General features: G+C 37.5%; 1 protein-coding gene across 1 annotated transcript in view; it reads left to right on the top strand.

Moving 5' to 3' along the window:
* Nucleotides 1–15,199, top strand: part of LOC117346291 (vomeronasal type-2 receptor 26-like) — a 60,049-nt gene extending 44,850 nt beyond the window's left edge. Inside the window, exon 5 of the mRNA XM_033915690.1 lies at nucleotides 14,313–15,199. Coding sequence (XP_033771581.1) covers nucleotides 14,313–15,199 — 887 coding nt within the window. The remainder of the gene's footprint in view (nucleotides 1–14,312) is intronic.
* The last annotated feature ends 767 nt before the right edge of the window (nucleotides 15,200–15,966 follow it).

The following is a 15,966-nucleotide window of genomic DNA, read 5'->3' as shown; positions in this document are numbered from 1 at the left end:
GCCACTGATTTGTTATAGGGTAGCCACTGCATTTCTGTTTAAAATACTGTGTTTTAGGTGGTATAAAGCCTATATTTCTGACTCACTAGTTTTTAGCCATTGTGTCTAATTAGGTGGAGAAGGGAAGGGCTCTGTTTTTACTTCTAAGGTTAATTGCATTATCTTTGGGACATTGCTGTGAACAAGGCTGTCTGTGAACTTCAATAAGATAAGTTGCTCAACATTTCATATTCTGCTCTTTTCATGGGTTTTCAGCATTATATCTGCTCACAAAAAAAATAAACCCTTCTCTTTCCTCTGTTAAATCTTAGTTCCTCTTCCTCTTCATAGGAATAAGGGTAAGACTTATAGTCCCACCATATATAGAGACCCATATAATCAGGACTACTCAAATGAAATCACTTCACAACCAATCAAGATGACCTTTATTCTATGCAATCACTGTGGCGCTTTAATTCCAAGACATACTATTTGGAGGCTTAAGGCTTGCCCCATCTGTCTTCAACTTGCTAGTATTAAGGAGGAGCTCAGCAAACTTAAACAGGAATTGAATACAATTAAAGCAGCTTTCATCACTCCACAAAATCATACCAACTTACCACCTCTACCGCATAGAATAAAACAGCCCAGGAATAAATGAGTCACAGTAGGCTCAGGAAGACTGCGACATGTAACACAGAAACATCCACCTTCACTAATATTACCTCTACAGAATTCCTTCGCTCAACTAGTGCACTGCGAAGCTCAAGAAAACAGAAGGGAGGAGGGACTGGAACCAATGAAGGTAACTCAAGAGAGCAAGCACACCCTAAGCACAAATAAAAAGGCCAAAAACAGAAAACTATTACTGTTGAGGGATTCTATCATCAGAGGCATTAACCTTGGAACATAAGGCGAGGAGACCAAAATAGTGAAATGTCTTCCAGGATCCTCAGATACCAGGAGTTCCAGGCAAATACAGACTATAATTAAGGAAGAAACTAAGGATTTTAACACTGATGTTGTCATCCATCTGGGAACAAATGACCTGGCCAATAACTCCACACTTGCAGCACAGAAAGCTTTTCGGGAGCTTGGTGAGGGCGTGAAACCTTTTGTAAACACTTTAGCTTTTTCTGAAATACTGCCTGCATATGGAAAGGGGGAGCAAAGAGTGAAAAACACAGAGGACTTTAATAGATGGCTCAAAGCCTGGTGTCATCAAGAAGGCTTCAGGTACATAGGAGGATGGGGAAATACATGGAAGGACAAGAAGCTATATTGCACTGATGGGCTACATATTACTACAGCAGGAAAAAGAAAACTTGCAGAGAAATTTAGACAATATTTTTCTAGGCATTTAAACTAGAAGGTGGGTGTGGTGTATGTACGAAGGACAATTATAGAGACCACCCCCGGCAAAAGAAAAGATGTGATATTAGTAAAGATTGTAACATAAGCAATATAAGCAACTCATTTCTTAGTATTGCAACGGAAAGTGAAACGAAACAGAAATCCATACGAAAAAGGAGATTATCGCTGAGAAATAGCTGGAAAAAGATGATCACAAATGCTCGCAGTCTAAGCAACAAAGTTCATGATCTGCAAGCCCTGATGTTAGAGGCAGATCTAGATATTGTTGCTATCACAGAGACATGGTTCAGTGAATCACATGGATGGGATGCAAACATACCGGGATATAATCTTTTTAGGAAGGACAGAGATGGTCAAAAAGGTGGAGGAGTAGCTCTCTATGTAAAGATCAATATCCAAGCGACCGAAATGCAAGAGACCTGGGGAGAGGAAGAAGCGATATGGATTGCTCTGAAAAGAGAAGATGGAACTTCTATCTATGTGGGTGTAGTCTACAGACCTCCGACTCAATCGCAGCAAATTGATAAGGATCTGATTGTGGATATCCAAAAGTTTGGAAGGAAAGAGGAGGTTCTGCTGTTGGGAGATTTCAACCTGCCGGATGCAGACTGGAATGTTTCGTCTGCAGAATCGGAAAGAAGTAGGGAGATTGTGGATGCCTTTCAAGATGCTCTGCTCAGACAAATGGTGACGGAACCCTCAAGGGAAAAAGCAATATTGGATCTGGTCCTCACAAATGAAGAGAGTATCTCTAATGTTCGAGTGGGTGCTCACCTGGGAAGTAGCGATCATCAAACGGTTTGGTTTGATATAACGGCAAAAGTGGAGAGCGGCCGCACGATACTTAAAGTCCTAGATTTCAAACGTACGGACTTTAATGCTATGGGAGAGTACCTGAAGAAAGAGCAGTTAGGATGGGAGGACATAAGAGAAGTGGAAAGACAGTGGTCTAAGCTGAAAGGAGTGATAAAAATGGCTAAGGACCTTTATGTGAAGAAAATCAATAAAAACAAGAGAAAAAGGAAGCCGATATGGTTCTCCAACCTAGTGACTGAGAAAATAAAGGCGAAAGAGTTGGCGTTCGTGAAATATAAAAAAAAACAAGAAGAGGAGAGCAGAAAAGGACTACAGGGTGAAACTGAAAGAAGCCAAGAGAGAGATACGTCTGGCGAAAGCACAGGCGGAAGAACATATAGCTAAAAATGTAAAAAAGGGAGACAAAAATTTTTTTCTGATATATTAGTGAAAGCAGGAAGATGAAAAAAGGAATTGCTAGGCTAAAAGATGCTGGGAACCAATATGTGGAAAGTGATGAGGAGAAAGCGAATGTGCTAACCAAATACTTCTATTCTGTGTTCATAGAAGAAAATCCTTGGGAAGGACCGAGATTGTCTAGCAAAGTTACACGAGAAAATGGAGTAAATTCTGCGCGGTACACAGAGGAGGGTGTTTATGAGCAACTTGAAAAACTGAAGGTGGACAAAGCGATGGGACCAGATGGGATCCATCCCAGGATACTAAGGGAGCTCAGAGAGGTTCTGGCGAGTCCTATTAAAGACTTGTTCAACAAATCTCTGGAGACGGGAGTGATTCCTGGGGATTGGAAAAGAGTGGATGTGGTCCCTATTCATAAAAGTGGTCACAGGGATGAAGCAGGAAACTACAGGCCTGTGAGCCTCACTTCAGTTGTTGGAAAAATAATGGAAGTTTTGTTAAAAAAAGGATTGTGTACTTCCTTGAATCTAATGGGTTACAGGATCCGAGGCAACATGGCTTTACAAAAGGTAAATCGTGCCAAACGAACCTGATTGAAATTTTTTGATTGTGTGACCAGAGAGCTGGATTGAGGACATATGCTAGATGTAATTTACTTGGATTTCAGCAAAGCCTTTGATACAGTTCCTCATAGGAGGCTGTTGAACAAACTTGAAGGGCTGAAGTTAGGACCCAAAATGGTGAACTGGGTCAGAAACTGGCTGTCGGACAGATGCCAGAGGGTGGTGGTTAATGGAAGTCGTTCGAAGGAAGGAAAGGTGAGTAGTGGAGTCCCTCAGGGATCAGTGCTGGGGCCAATCCTGTTCAATATGTTTGTGAGTGACATTGCTGAAGGGATAGAAGGAAAAGTGTGCCTTTTTGCAGATGATACCAAGATTTGTAACAGAGTAGACACCGAAGAGGGAGTGGAAAATATGAAAAAGGATCTGCAAAAGTTAGAGGAATGGTCTAATGCCTGGCAACTAAAATTCAATGCAAAGAAATGCAGAGTAATGCATTTGGGGTTTAATAATAGGAAGGAACTGTATATTCTAGGAGGAGAGAAGCTGATATGCACGGACGGGGAGAGGGACCTTGGGGTGATAGTGTCCGACGATCTAAAGGTGAAAAAAACAGTGTGACAAGGCAGTGGCTGCTGCCAGAAGGATGCTGGGCTGTATAAAGAGAGGGGTAGTCAGTAGAAAGAAGAAGGTGTTGATGCCCCTGTACAGGTCATTGATAAGACCCCACTTGGAGTATTGCGTTCAATTTTGGAGACCATATCTGGTGAAGGACGTAAGAAGACTTGAGGTGATCCAAAGGAGGGAGACGAAAATGATAGGAGGCTTGCGCCAGAAGACGTATTAGGAGAGACTGGAAGTCCTGAATATGTATACCCTAGAGGAAAGGAGAGACAGGGGAGATATGATTCAGATGTTCAAATACTTGAAGGGTATTAACGTAGAACTTTTTCAGAGAAAGGAAAATGGTAAAACCAGAGGACATAATTTGAGGTTGAGGGGTGGTAGATTCAAGAACAATGTTAGGAAATTCTACTTTACGAAGAGGGTGGTGGATGCCTGAAATGCGCTCCCGAGAGAGGTGGTGGAGAGTAAAACTGTGACTGAGTTCAAAGAAGCGTGGGTTGAACACAAAGGGTCTAGAATCAGAAAATAAGATTAAATATTGAACTAAGGCCAGTACTGGGCAGACTTGCACGGTCTGTGTCTGTATATGGCCGTTTGGTGGAGAATGGGCTGGGGAGGGCTTCAATGGCTGGAGGGTGTAGATGGGCTGGATTAAGTCTTAACAGAGATTTCGGCAGTTGGAACCCAAGCACAGTACCGGGTAAAGCTTTGGATTCTTGCCCAGAAATAGCTAAGAAGAAAAAATAAAAAAAAATTAAATTGAATCAGGTTGGGCAGACTGGATGGACCATTCGGGTCTTTATCTGCCGTCATCTACTATGCACTATGTTTTTATCACTCTATGGTCCCTCTCCACATATGAGCATATCAGCCTTTTTATTCTTAGCACATACACCACCTCAAATTTCTATTCCCCAAATGTATCACTCAACACTTCTTTGCATTGAATTTTAATTACCAAATATTAAACCATTCTTCTAACTTTTACAGGTCTTTTTTTCATGTTTTACACTCCCTCTGAGGTGTCCACTCTGTTACAAATGTTGGTATCATCTGCAAAAAGGCAAACCTTACCTTCTAACCCTTTCATAAAGGTGCTCATTAACATATTGAATAGAATCAGCCCCAGTACCGATCCTTTCCTTCCTCCACATGAATGCCAATATACCACCATCCTCTGGCATCTATGTATGAACCAGTTTCTAATCTAATTCACCACTTTGGATCCTAGCTTTAGCCTGTGAGCAAGGGACATCGACGCCTCTTGAAAGCTCACGGTTTGAAAAATAATAAAACATGCAAAATGACACCAGCGCAAGATTTTAAAAATTATAATTAAGATTTATTGAATTATTGTTTCTATTTTTCCATTATGAAATTCAAAAGAATTTGCATTAACAGTTGCGCTAATGGGAGATCGTTATAGTTGCCAAATGCTGGCCTTCTAATAACGAGCTCACCTCAATATCTCCAGTCGCTCTATTATATACTTTTGGCTTATTGTGACATCATCAGTATCTCAACCAATAACAATTAACAAAGGAGGTAGTCTTAAAAGTTAGACAAAGAAAATTCCTTTACGTTTCAAAGTTAGACAAAGTTTTAGAAAATTACTTTTGATTTCTGAATTAACATTATAACATTATAACATATTCAAGAGAATCTACAATTATTAACAGGGTGCTGAAAATTGGTCAGCATGCTTGTCAGCTAAGTTTCATCCACACACAGTGCTGAAAAGTTGTAAGCCTTAGAGGAAAAAAACTCTCCCTAAATTGACAGGTTCAAATTAATAGCCGTAGCCTGGAGGAGGAGGAGGGTCTGGCCTCCTCCTGAGCTGACAGTCTCACACACAAGCCTTCCTATGTTAGAGCAGGAGTCTCTGACTTAATTACTTCCAGATGTTGCTTTAGGATTTCTTTAGGTTGCAAAGATATATAATATGTTTTTTCAAAACCCATTCTTTTGTTCAATACACAGTCATACACTCACATATTTCATTTGCTTTATTTATACTTGCTTGGCCAAGCCTTCCATACATAATTTTTATTCAAAACTATATTTAATTCCTGTTATATCTTAGTTTGGGACACGTTATCTTCCTTTACCCGTCTAAAGCACATGTGGTATTAATTAACACCACGCTGCTGAGAACAAAGACTTGGAACACAAAATGGATTCCAAGACTGAGAAGATATAGATAAAGACAGAGAACCAAGATGGACTCCATGTAACCCTTATGATTTCCTCCATGATCTGCCCAACAGCAAAGTACATAAAAACCCATTCTTTCCTTATATTAATCTGTATTGTGTTTTTCTGGCTTTAGCTACATTTATATTTAAATTTTTATTCACCAGTTTGTCATACGCTTCTATTGGGCATGTCCTTAACTAACACATATGTTTGTATCTAACTAGAATTACCCAGAATCATATGAAAAGCAGGCACTTTTGTAGAAAAACTCCACAAAAATACTGCACTATCATGTCTATTCCATTACCGTCTTATAAACATCAGCCCCTACTGGCCACGAGCCACTACTCCTCAATCCCCTCTTGAATATTACTAAATTTATGAAGTAATATTCATAACTGAGCTAGTGATCTTATCTGTGGCTGGGGGAATTACTCTGGGTACGGTTCTTCTTATGGATCAGTGTGTGTCTGTGCAAGTACATTCTTTTAATGCCAATCAGATAGCAAAAGCCAGAAAAATGTACTACCTAGGCCTTCAAAGGCAGGTGCCTAGAAGATCTTACCCAAAACTTACTTGAATTCTCTAGTGAGAATGCAAGCACATCCCATCCGCTATCCTAGATAAAACCCATTCAAGTGTACATTTATGTAAGTTGCTGCCTAAGCTATACCATACAGGAAACTTACCATTCCCGTGGTAGGTATACAGACAGTGTCTGTTCTAGGTGCAATAATAGTCCCAGAGCAGAGACTAAACTAGCGTCTGTTCTTTTATTCATAGAGGTATTCATGAAACTCCAGTACTTTTGAAGTTAAAAGGTCAGAAAATGTAAAGAAAGTATAGCTAAAGAAAAATAGAATCCTAGATATATATTAAACATATCTAAATCCCTAGATTTCCTTAAAATAAAGAGAATCTCAGTATTACCTAACTTAATTGGTCCCTATGCTCAAATGTGTTATTTTTTATAGTACCTGGAATTAAATCAATAAAGTGTAAAATAATGCTTAATATGAAAATGTAACCCATGTGTAGATAATGCACTCAGTAAATGCATACCAGATATAATTTTTCTTTTTCTGTGTGTGTTGCATAACTCATTTCTCAAATTTAAATTAAAATCATTAAAAGACTGATGATATCAGCAGTTACACCCAATTAAGAGACACTGTGGCACTGTGTGACAGCTTAGAAGCTGTCACTGTACAAAGAATACAGTCATATGAAATAAAATTTAAAGTACAGATAAACAAAATATTTTCTGAGAACGATGCATGAGGACAATGATAAAGAAAATACAGTTAACACAATATCATAATAAGCCTATTGAATTATGCAAAAGCATAATTAAAGTTCAGAAGCCTAATTCAAATGGAGTGATTTAAAATAAAGTGGTTTAAGATAAAGTCTTTTTTTTTTTCTTTCAAATTTTTAGGAGTCCAAAAATGTATTTGCAAATATTTTAGCAACTTGTACGGTCAGAGTCTCTAAATTAATTTCAGTGAAATTGAAATACTGGCTTTAAAAGTTCATGCTGCAGCTTTTCAGAATTCAAGCTCGTCTGTTCTGCAAATATGGAACTGCTTTTTCTTTCTTTTTTTCTTTTGCCCAAGGGAAAAACACACCCGTACTGTTACAACTGAAAAGTAAGCACATCTAATTAGTTGAACAAAGACAAAGGAACACTGAAATTCCCACCGAAAATTCAGCTTCTGAATTTTCTCTGTGTTCTCCACAGCTCTAGTGGTGGAATGTGGTACTGCTGGTCAGTGTAGGTCCTGCAAGGGAAGCACATGGTCATTAACAAGAGAACAAAGAAACACATGGAACGTTTTCTCCTCTGCAACCAGGACTAATCGGTATTCTGTCGAGACTTGTATTCTGTATTTGCTAGAAGACAAAGCATAGTTTCAATAACTTTTTTCAGGGTCCTGTGATACCAAATATGGGTGCAGGAAAATTTAAACATGTAGACCCATTCTCTACATGGTAAAATTAGACTTTCTTCTTTTTCCTAACACCAGGGAATTATTCTCAATCCATATTCTTTATTATGTTCCTATCCTGAAGAGCTTACTAGTAAAAATTAAGCAAATATTCAATTCCGAATTCATCCATTTACATAAAAGGTTATTATAGTTGTTCATTACCGTTATCAAGGTTAGTAAACCCTTTGTTCCACATATATTTCAATTTTCAGACAAATATAGGTAATTAACCTCTATCTTTCTTAATCTTTTTATTTTTGAACTTCCCAATTTAATTTTAAAATATATTAATATTGATCACTTCCTAAAAATACCTTATAAATCATGCAGGGGAACAAAAATACATATTCAGGACTAATTTGAACCCTGAGATAAAAATACAAAGGCAGGGAAAACTTTTTTCTTTATGCACACGGTCACAAAAACAATATTTCTTTTAAGCATGGCATCTATTGTTAGAATAAATCTTTCTCTCTGCACAAACGTATTCTTTCACTACTACAAATATTCCATCACTCTTCCTTCACATATTTCACAAACCTTTCTCTAACATGCCTTGCATTCAATTGCCTGCTTTGAAACAGCTCCTTTCTATATTGCAATACAATTCCAATATAACAATTCAGTGTTAAAACCCATCTAGCTGTTCAAACTTCCTTTTCCTATTCAAACCTCATTTAAATATCACATTCTAATTCCTTCTGACCCTACATTTCTTTTCTTTCAACACTCTTATAACCCTTTTAAAAATAAAGGAACAAAATTCAAGCTACATAACGTCTCTTTTTTTTTCTAGGATGCATCTTGTACAGAGCCCTTGGCTGAAACTTCCTAAGTACCTCCATTGTTCTTAACACCACAGATCATTTAGCTATATAAACTCTGCACTTCCAATACACTGCAAAAGCCCTTTTGAACTTAAATCAACATATTCAACTTCTTGTTTTCCCGACATCAAAACAAATTGAATTACATTCTCGTGCCTTGCTAAACTAAATTAGAAATTCAAACTTTTCATTAACAAACAGGCTAATCTCGTAACTCAAATAAACATGCATTTCCCTGTGTATTCTAGTAAAGTTTTATGCTAAAGCCCCTCTGATATGCTCACATTTTTAATTTAATTGCAAGCTATTATATTTTAAATTCTTCTGCTAGCTAATATATACCTGTGTTTGAAAAGTCCCAAAATTTCAGACAAAGAAATCTCCATGCTGTGGAATTTCTCCCCTTCCCCTCTTTCCTCCCCTCTCTACCTCGTAGAGAACAAAGGAGAAGTTCAAAAACCCCGCCCTCCAGCTCACGTGATAGCTCTGTGGAAGCCATTGAGGGAGGAAAAAGGTGGGGGTCTCTTTCACACAAAGAAGACTGAACAGCGGGGGAACTTTTTACTCAAACAAATTCAGATTATAACGGCAGCTTTTAGCTTCACAGAGAACTTTACTTTCCAAAAAAAAATAGGGTGAGTTCAGAGAAACAGAGAGAGACAGAACTAGAGTTTAGAAAGCAGAGAAGAACAAGTTTTTCTTTACTTCAGACGGCACTGCTCAGTTCAAAAGCCAGATGGAAAGATGCCAGTACTGCAAGGGTTTTTTCCTTTCTCATTTTCACAGAGGAAAAGCAATGTGGACCACCAGCTGAAAAAGCTACAAGCCACATGTGCCATTCCACTGGGCTTTTACATTGTGTTCTGTTTTACTTTTTTTCCTAAATTTTTTTCATTAACATAATTTTTTTTTTCCATTAACATAACTTAATTTCCACTAACTTCACACCCCTCTACACACATATTTATACAATTAATTTACATATTTACAACTACTTACTGTTCCGTTTTTTTTCTCCGGTTTTCCTCTCCTGCTTATATCTTAAAGATGCATCTTAATAGTTAAAACAGGCGTATATTCACGGTTTTTCTTTTTCTGATTGCCGCCATTTCTCCATGCGCATAAGCAAGTCAATATTATTCTATGATAACAAGACTTTTTTCACTTTTGTTTCACAACCATGCAAAATCTCTATTCACTAGAGTTTCTATGAATGACCAATGAGCTTTGAAGCACCAAATCTCAGCCCACCCAGGGACACCAATTGAGCAAGGGACATCGACGCCTCTTGAAAGCTCACGGTTTGAAAAATAATAAAACATGCAAAATGACACCAGCGCAAGATTTTAAAAATTATAATTAAGATTTATTGAATTATTGTTTCTATTTTTCCATTATGAAATTCAAAAGAATTTGCATTAACAGTTGCGCTAATGGGAGATCGTTATAGTTGCCAAATGCTGGCCTTCTAATAACGAGCTCACCTCAATATCTCCAGTCGCTCTATTATATACTTTTGGCTTATTGTGACATCATCAGTATCTCAACCAATAACAATTAACAAAGGAGGTGGTCTTAAAAGTTAGACAAAGAAAATTCATCTACGTTTCAAAGTTAGACAAAGTTTTAGAAAATTACTTTTGATTTCTGAATTAACATTATAACATATTCAAGAGAATCTACAATTATTAACAGGGTTCTGAAAATTGGTCAGCTTGCTTGTCAGCTAAGTTTTCTCCACATACAGTGCTGAAAGGTTGTCAGCCTTAGAGGAAAAAAACCTCTCCCTAAATTGACAGGTTCAAATTACATAGCCTTAGCCTGGAGGAGGAGGAGGGGCTGGCCTCCCCCTGAGCTGATAGTCTCACACACAAGCCTTCCTATGTTAGAGCAGGAGTCTCTGACTTAATTACTTCCAGATGTTGCTTTAGGATTTCTTTAGGTTGCAAAGATATATAATATGTTTTTTTCAAAACCCATTCTTTTGTTCAATACACAGTCATACACTCAAATACTTCATTTGCTTCATTTATACTTGCTTGGCCAAGCCTTCCATACATAATTTTCATTCAAAATTATATTTAATTCCTGTTATATCTTAGTTTGGGACACGTTATCTTCCTTTACCCGTCTAAAGCACATGTGGTATTAATTAACTACACGCTGCTGAGAACAAAGACTTGGAACACAAAATGGATTCCAAGACTGAGAAGATATAGATAAAGACAGAGAACCAAGATGGATTCCATGTAACCCTTATGATTTCCTCCATGATCAGGCCCAACAGCAAAGTACATAAAAAGAACACCATTCTTTCCCTTATATTAATCTGTAGTGTGTTTCTCTGGCTTTAGCTACATTTATATTTAAATTTTTATTCACCAGTTTGTCATACGCTTCTATTGGGCGTGTCCTTAACTAACACATATGTTTGTATCTAACTAGAATTACCCAGAATCATACGAAAAACAGGCACTTTTGTAGAAAAATTCCACAAAAATACTGCACTATCATGTCCATTCCATTACCGTCCCATAAACATCACCCCCTACTGGCCATGAGCCACTACTCCTCACCTGTCAAGTATATTCTAGTCAAATACAAAATAATTGGTAAATTGTTTTCTTCATTAAACCACCACCGGATAGTAAGTTGCACTTAAGGCTCGATCAATAAATACACTCAAAAATTAAATAAGGGGTTTCAGTACGGGCTCAATAATCCCCACGAATAACCAAAAGCCCTGGGCAGGTATTCATAAGTGACTAGCACTTAGACAGAAGTCTAAATAAATCCTGCCCCGTACATCATAATATCCTCAATTTTATGGGCTTAACCTTGAAGAATAAATATAAAGTGCAAATGTGCATCCAGTGTGGGAACAAAGAAAATGTAAAGGTGTTTAAAAAAACCCCCCAAAAATAATGATAATTAGGGAAACAAAATATCAATAACATCCCCACATTCAAAACCACATACGTTCAAAAATTCCAAAAATCATATGAAAATGCAACGGACTGTTTCAGCAATTCATATTAAAGTCCATCTTAAAATACTATAATGTGTTTCCAATTTGGTGAATAAATAAGTAAATAAATAAATAAATGATTTGTCCAGCTGGGTTAGCTAGATTTATCAGTTCATATATTGCAGTTCAAGTCAGTATTAAATCTCCATTCATAATCAAATAAATAACTTAGCTCGAGCAGCTGGAATCTCCGTGTCCTGTGCACAATTCATATGAACACTGTATCTCCGCTCGACAGGCCCTGTTTCGATTTTCTTTGTCAGGAGGGAGAATTGAAAACAGCAGTAAATTCTCTGGTCTAGGGGCAAAAAACACGATATCGTTATGCAGTAAACCCCACTCCGCTGCACATGGATGTGGGGATGTTATTGATATTTTGTTTCCCTTATTATTATTGTTTTTGGGTTTTTTTTTGAAACATCTTTACATTTTCTTTGTTCCCACACCGGATGCACGTTTGCACTTTATATTTATTCATAAAGGTTCACGTGCATAAAATTGAGGAGATTATGATGTATGGTGCAGGATTTATTTAGACTTCTGTCTAAGTGCTAGTCACTTATGAATACCTGCCCGGGGCTTTAGGTTACTCGTGGGGATGATTGAGCCTGTACTGAAACCCCTTATTTAATTTTTGAGTGTATTTATTGATCGAGCCTTAAGTGTAACATACTATCCGGTGGTGGTTTAACGAAGAAAAAAAATTTAACAATTATTTTGTATTTGAGTTATATTTTTTATTGGTAAATCCCTTGGTTTTTGAAGTATATTCTAGAAATTCACTATATTTTTCCTTCAGCAACACTTCCATGATTTTTCCAGTAACTGAAGTGAGGTTTATTTACTTGTAGTTTCCCGCATCATTTTTGTGACCACTTTTGTGAAGAGAGATTTCATTCACTTTTCTCCAATCCCACTCTCAACTTCAAGTATTTGTTGAACAAATCTTTGAAAACTCACTTGAACCTCTCTAAGTTCCTTTAATATCCTGGGATGGATCCCATCTGGTTCCATGTCTTTGTTTAACTTCAATATTTCAAGTTGTTCATAAACACTTCCTTCCATGAATAGTGCAGTATCCACTTCATTCTCATGTATAACTTTGCCAACCAATAGTGGTCTTTCTCCAGGATTTTCTTCTGTGAACACAGAACAAAAGGTTTTAACATCTCTTCCATCTCCCAAAAAGCTTTCTGCACTGTAAGTGGGATAGTGGTCCCATAATTTGTTCCTAGGTGGATAACACCATCAGAATTATAGTATTTTCTTGGCACTCCTGGTAGTTGAGGATTCTGGAAGGCATTTCACTAGAAATATTGAGATCCAATTGACTAAACACTTAGAATTTCTCAGAGTAATCCTTGACCCTGTTCTAAAATGAAAAACCATCTCTCTCATGTACTGAAGAAAATCTTTTTGAACTGAAAATTATCAAACCCCTGAAGAGAGTATTATCTGTTGAGAATTTTAGACTTGTTGTCCAAAGCACCATCATACTACTCTTTGACTAATGCAATGCTTTACTAATGGGAGTTTCCCCAAAACAGCCAACAACTCTGCAATCTGTACAAATTACTGTAGCTGGGTTGATTCATAATATCCCAAGGCATGAGCATATCACACCAACATTGATGTATTCAACTGGCTGCCAACAGAGTATTGCATCTGACATACAGTAAAGCCGTGATTCTGGTTGTCAAAGCATAATGGGTATGTTATCTCCATTACTGGCATCCACACTACATATCCATCAACCTACTCAACCACTATCCTCCTTGACATACCCTCCACTGAAAAAAATCCACCTTGAAGGATCTAGGAACTCTTTTTTTACATTAAGAGTCCCCAGAGGTAGAACCTGCTCTCAGAACAAATTCAGTTGATATCTAACCTTAAGGCACTTAGAACCTCAGTAAAAACAGATCTGTTTAAAGATGCCTATACCACCTATTAATTGGTGATGGAAAATCACTAAGCAGAAATTGAAGGGTTAGGCTATAAAGCTAGAACCTTAACCTGAGAGTTGAAATTACTTAGCTAATTGTACCTTGTCTTGTCTCTAACATGATTATATCCTTATACATCTCATCCCACCCTATACTTGCTACCCCTGAAAATTTTGTTATTTCGCATCTTAAATTATTTATGTAGTACTGTAATATACCTGGAAACTTACTGATTGTGTTGAATATAAATCCTTCAAATAAATACAATTTTGGGCTCCTTCAACTTTGTTCCAAAGTTAATGCCTCTAATGATGGAATCCCCTAGCAGGAATAATTTCCTGATTTGAGATTTTTATTTGTGCACTGGGGTGCTTTTTTTCAATACATTTCAAGTACCTCTTAGAGAGATACTGTACATGATTGCATAAGCAATAAGCTGATTCTCTATTACATGTTTAATGTTTCTGCAGTCTGTCATTCTGAAACATGCCTTATAATAAAGAAGTGTTTATTTGCTGTCATATAACTGACGTTATTTATGAGATTGGGCAATATTTTTTCATTCTCAGATATGGACACCTGTACAAAATGCCCAGAGGACCAATGGCCCAATCAGAAGAGAGATGCCTGCATCCCAAAAGTGATAATTTTTCTATCTTATGAAGAACCTTTGGGGTTAACGTTGACTTTCATCTGTCTTTTCTTATTTCTCATTAATGTTGTTATTTTGGGGCTCTTCATTCATTACAAAGACACCCCGATAGTGAAAGCCAACAACCGGGAACTCAGTTACATTCTCCTCATCTCCCTCATGCTCTGCTTCCTCTGCTCCTTGGTATTCATTGGTCATCCTGACAAATTGACTTGTATTCTCCGACAGACTACCTTTGGCATCATGTTCTCCATCGCTCTCTCCTCCATATTGGCAAAGACCATCACTGTAGTCATGGCCTTTCATGCCACCAAGCCTGGAAGCAAGCTCCGAAAGTGGATGGGTTCCAGGATCTCAGTTTCTATAGTCCTTTCCTGTACCCTTATTCAAACTGCTGTGTGTCTTGTCTGGTTGAGCACTGCTCCCCCATTCCCATATCTTAACATGGGATCAGAAATTGGAACAATATTGAGTGAATGTAATGAAGGTTCAATAGTTGCATTTTACTGTGTATTGGGTTATCTGGGATTTTTGGCTGGCATCAGCTTCATCGTAGCTTTCCTAGCAAGGAATCTACCTGACAGGTTCAATGAGGCCAAGTACATCACTTTCAGCATGCTGGTGTTTTGCAATGTCTGGATCTCTTTCATCCCAACATATCTGAGCACTAAGGGCAAATATATGGTAGCGGTGGAAGTATTTGCTATCCTGGCCTCCAGTGCTGGACTTTTGGGCTGTATCTTTTTCCCTAAGTGCTATGTGATTCTGCTGAGACCTGAAAGGAACAGTAGAAAACACATATGAAAAAAATTAAATTATTAATATTTGAGCAAAGGATGGCTTAATTTAATATCACACTAAAGATGGCACTATTTAAATCTATTTCATTTATGGTTGGGAATCATTTAACACAACTCTCCAATGCTTTCCCAAAAGCATCCAAAATATCCAGCGTTCCCCTCCGTAGAATTACAAATTTTTAAACATACTCTCATATATTTCAAATGTAACAAATGTGGCCTCAGGTACACCTCCTCCACTCTTAGTAGTGTAAGTATCGGTGGGAATACTGGTGTTTTCATTCCTCATTGGATCACACTCTTTTTTTGCAATTATTTAAGTAAACTTTTTTAACTTTTTAACTTTTCTATCCACTGTGCTCTTTTTAGAAGTTTCCTTGAGATTATTCTATTTAAAAATGTTCAAATAAGTTGTATACTTAGCTTATCATGCTACTGGGTTACATGATCCGACATGTTTTGCAACAATTTGCTTTATCAAGGATCCCCCAGAGCCATTATGTCCACCTGTGATACGGATGGGATAAACCTGGAGAATTGAGAGTTGTTTTTAGTAACAATGGCTGTTTAAGAAACCATCTTCTACTAAAAGGGGATCCTAATACCAAATAACAACTTGTTTTTTTAAAAGGGGAACTAGAGTTCAGAAAGATAACTTGCACCTGGCGAGCCAGATTTAGTCAAAACAGGATATGGATGACTTAATCGAGAGAAGGGGGATGTGCATAACTGGTTTGTGATATGCTCATGTTTGAGCACAATACACAAACC

The sequence above is a fragment of the Geotrypetes seraphini genome, chromosome 12, assembly GCF_902459505.1.
Source record: "Geotrypetes seraphini chromosome 12, aGeoSer1.1, whole genome shotgun sequence".
NCBI lineage: Eukaryota > Metazoa > Chordata > Amphibia > Gymnophiona > Dermophiidae > Geotrypetes > Geotrypetes seraphini.
The sequence above is the reverse complement of the archived record's forward strand: the minus strand, read 5'-3'. Positions and strand labels throughout refer to the sequence as shown.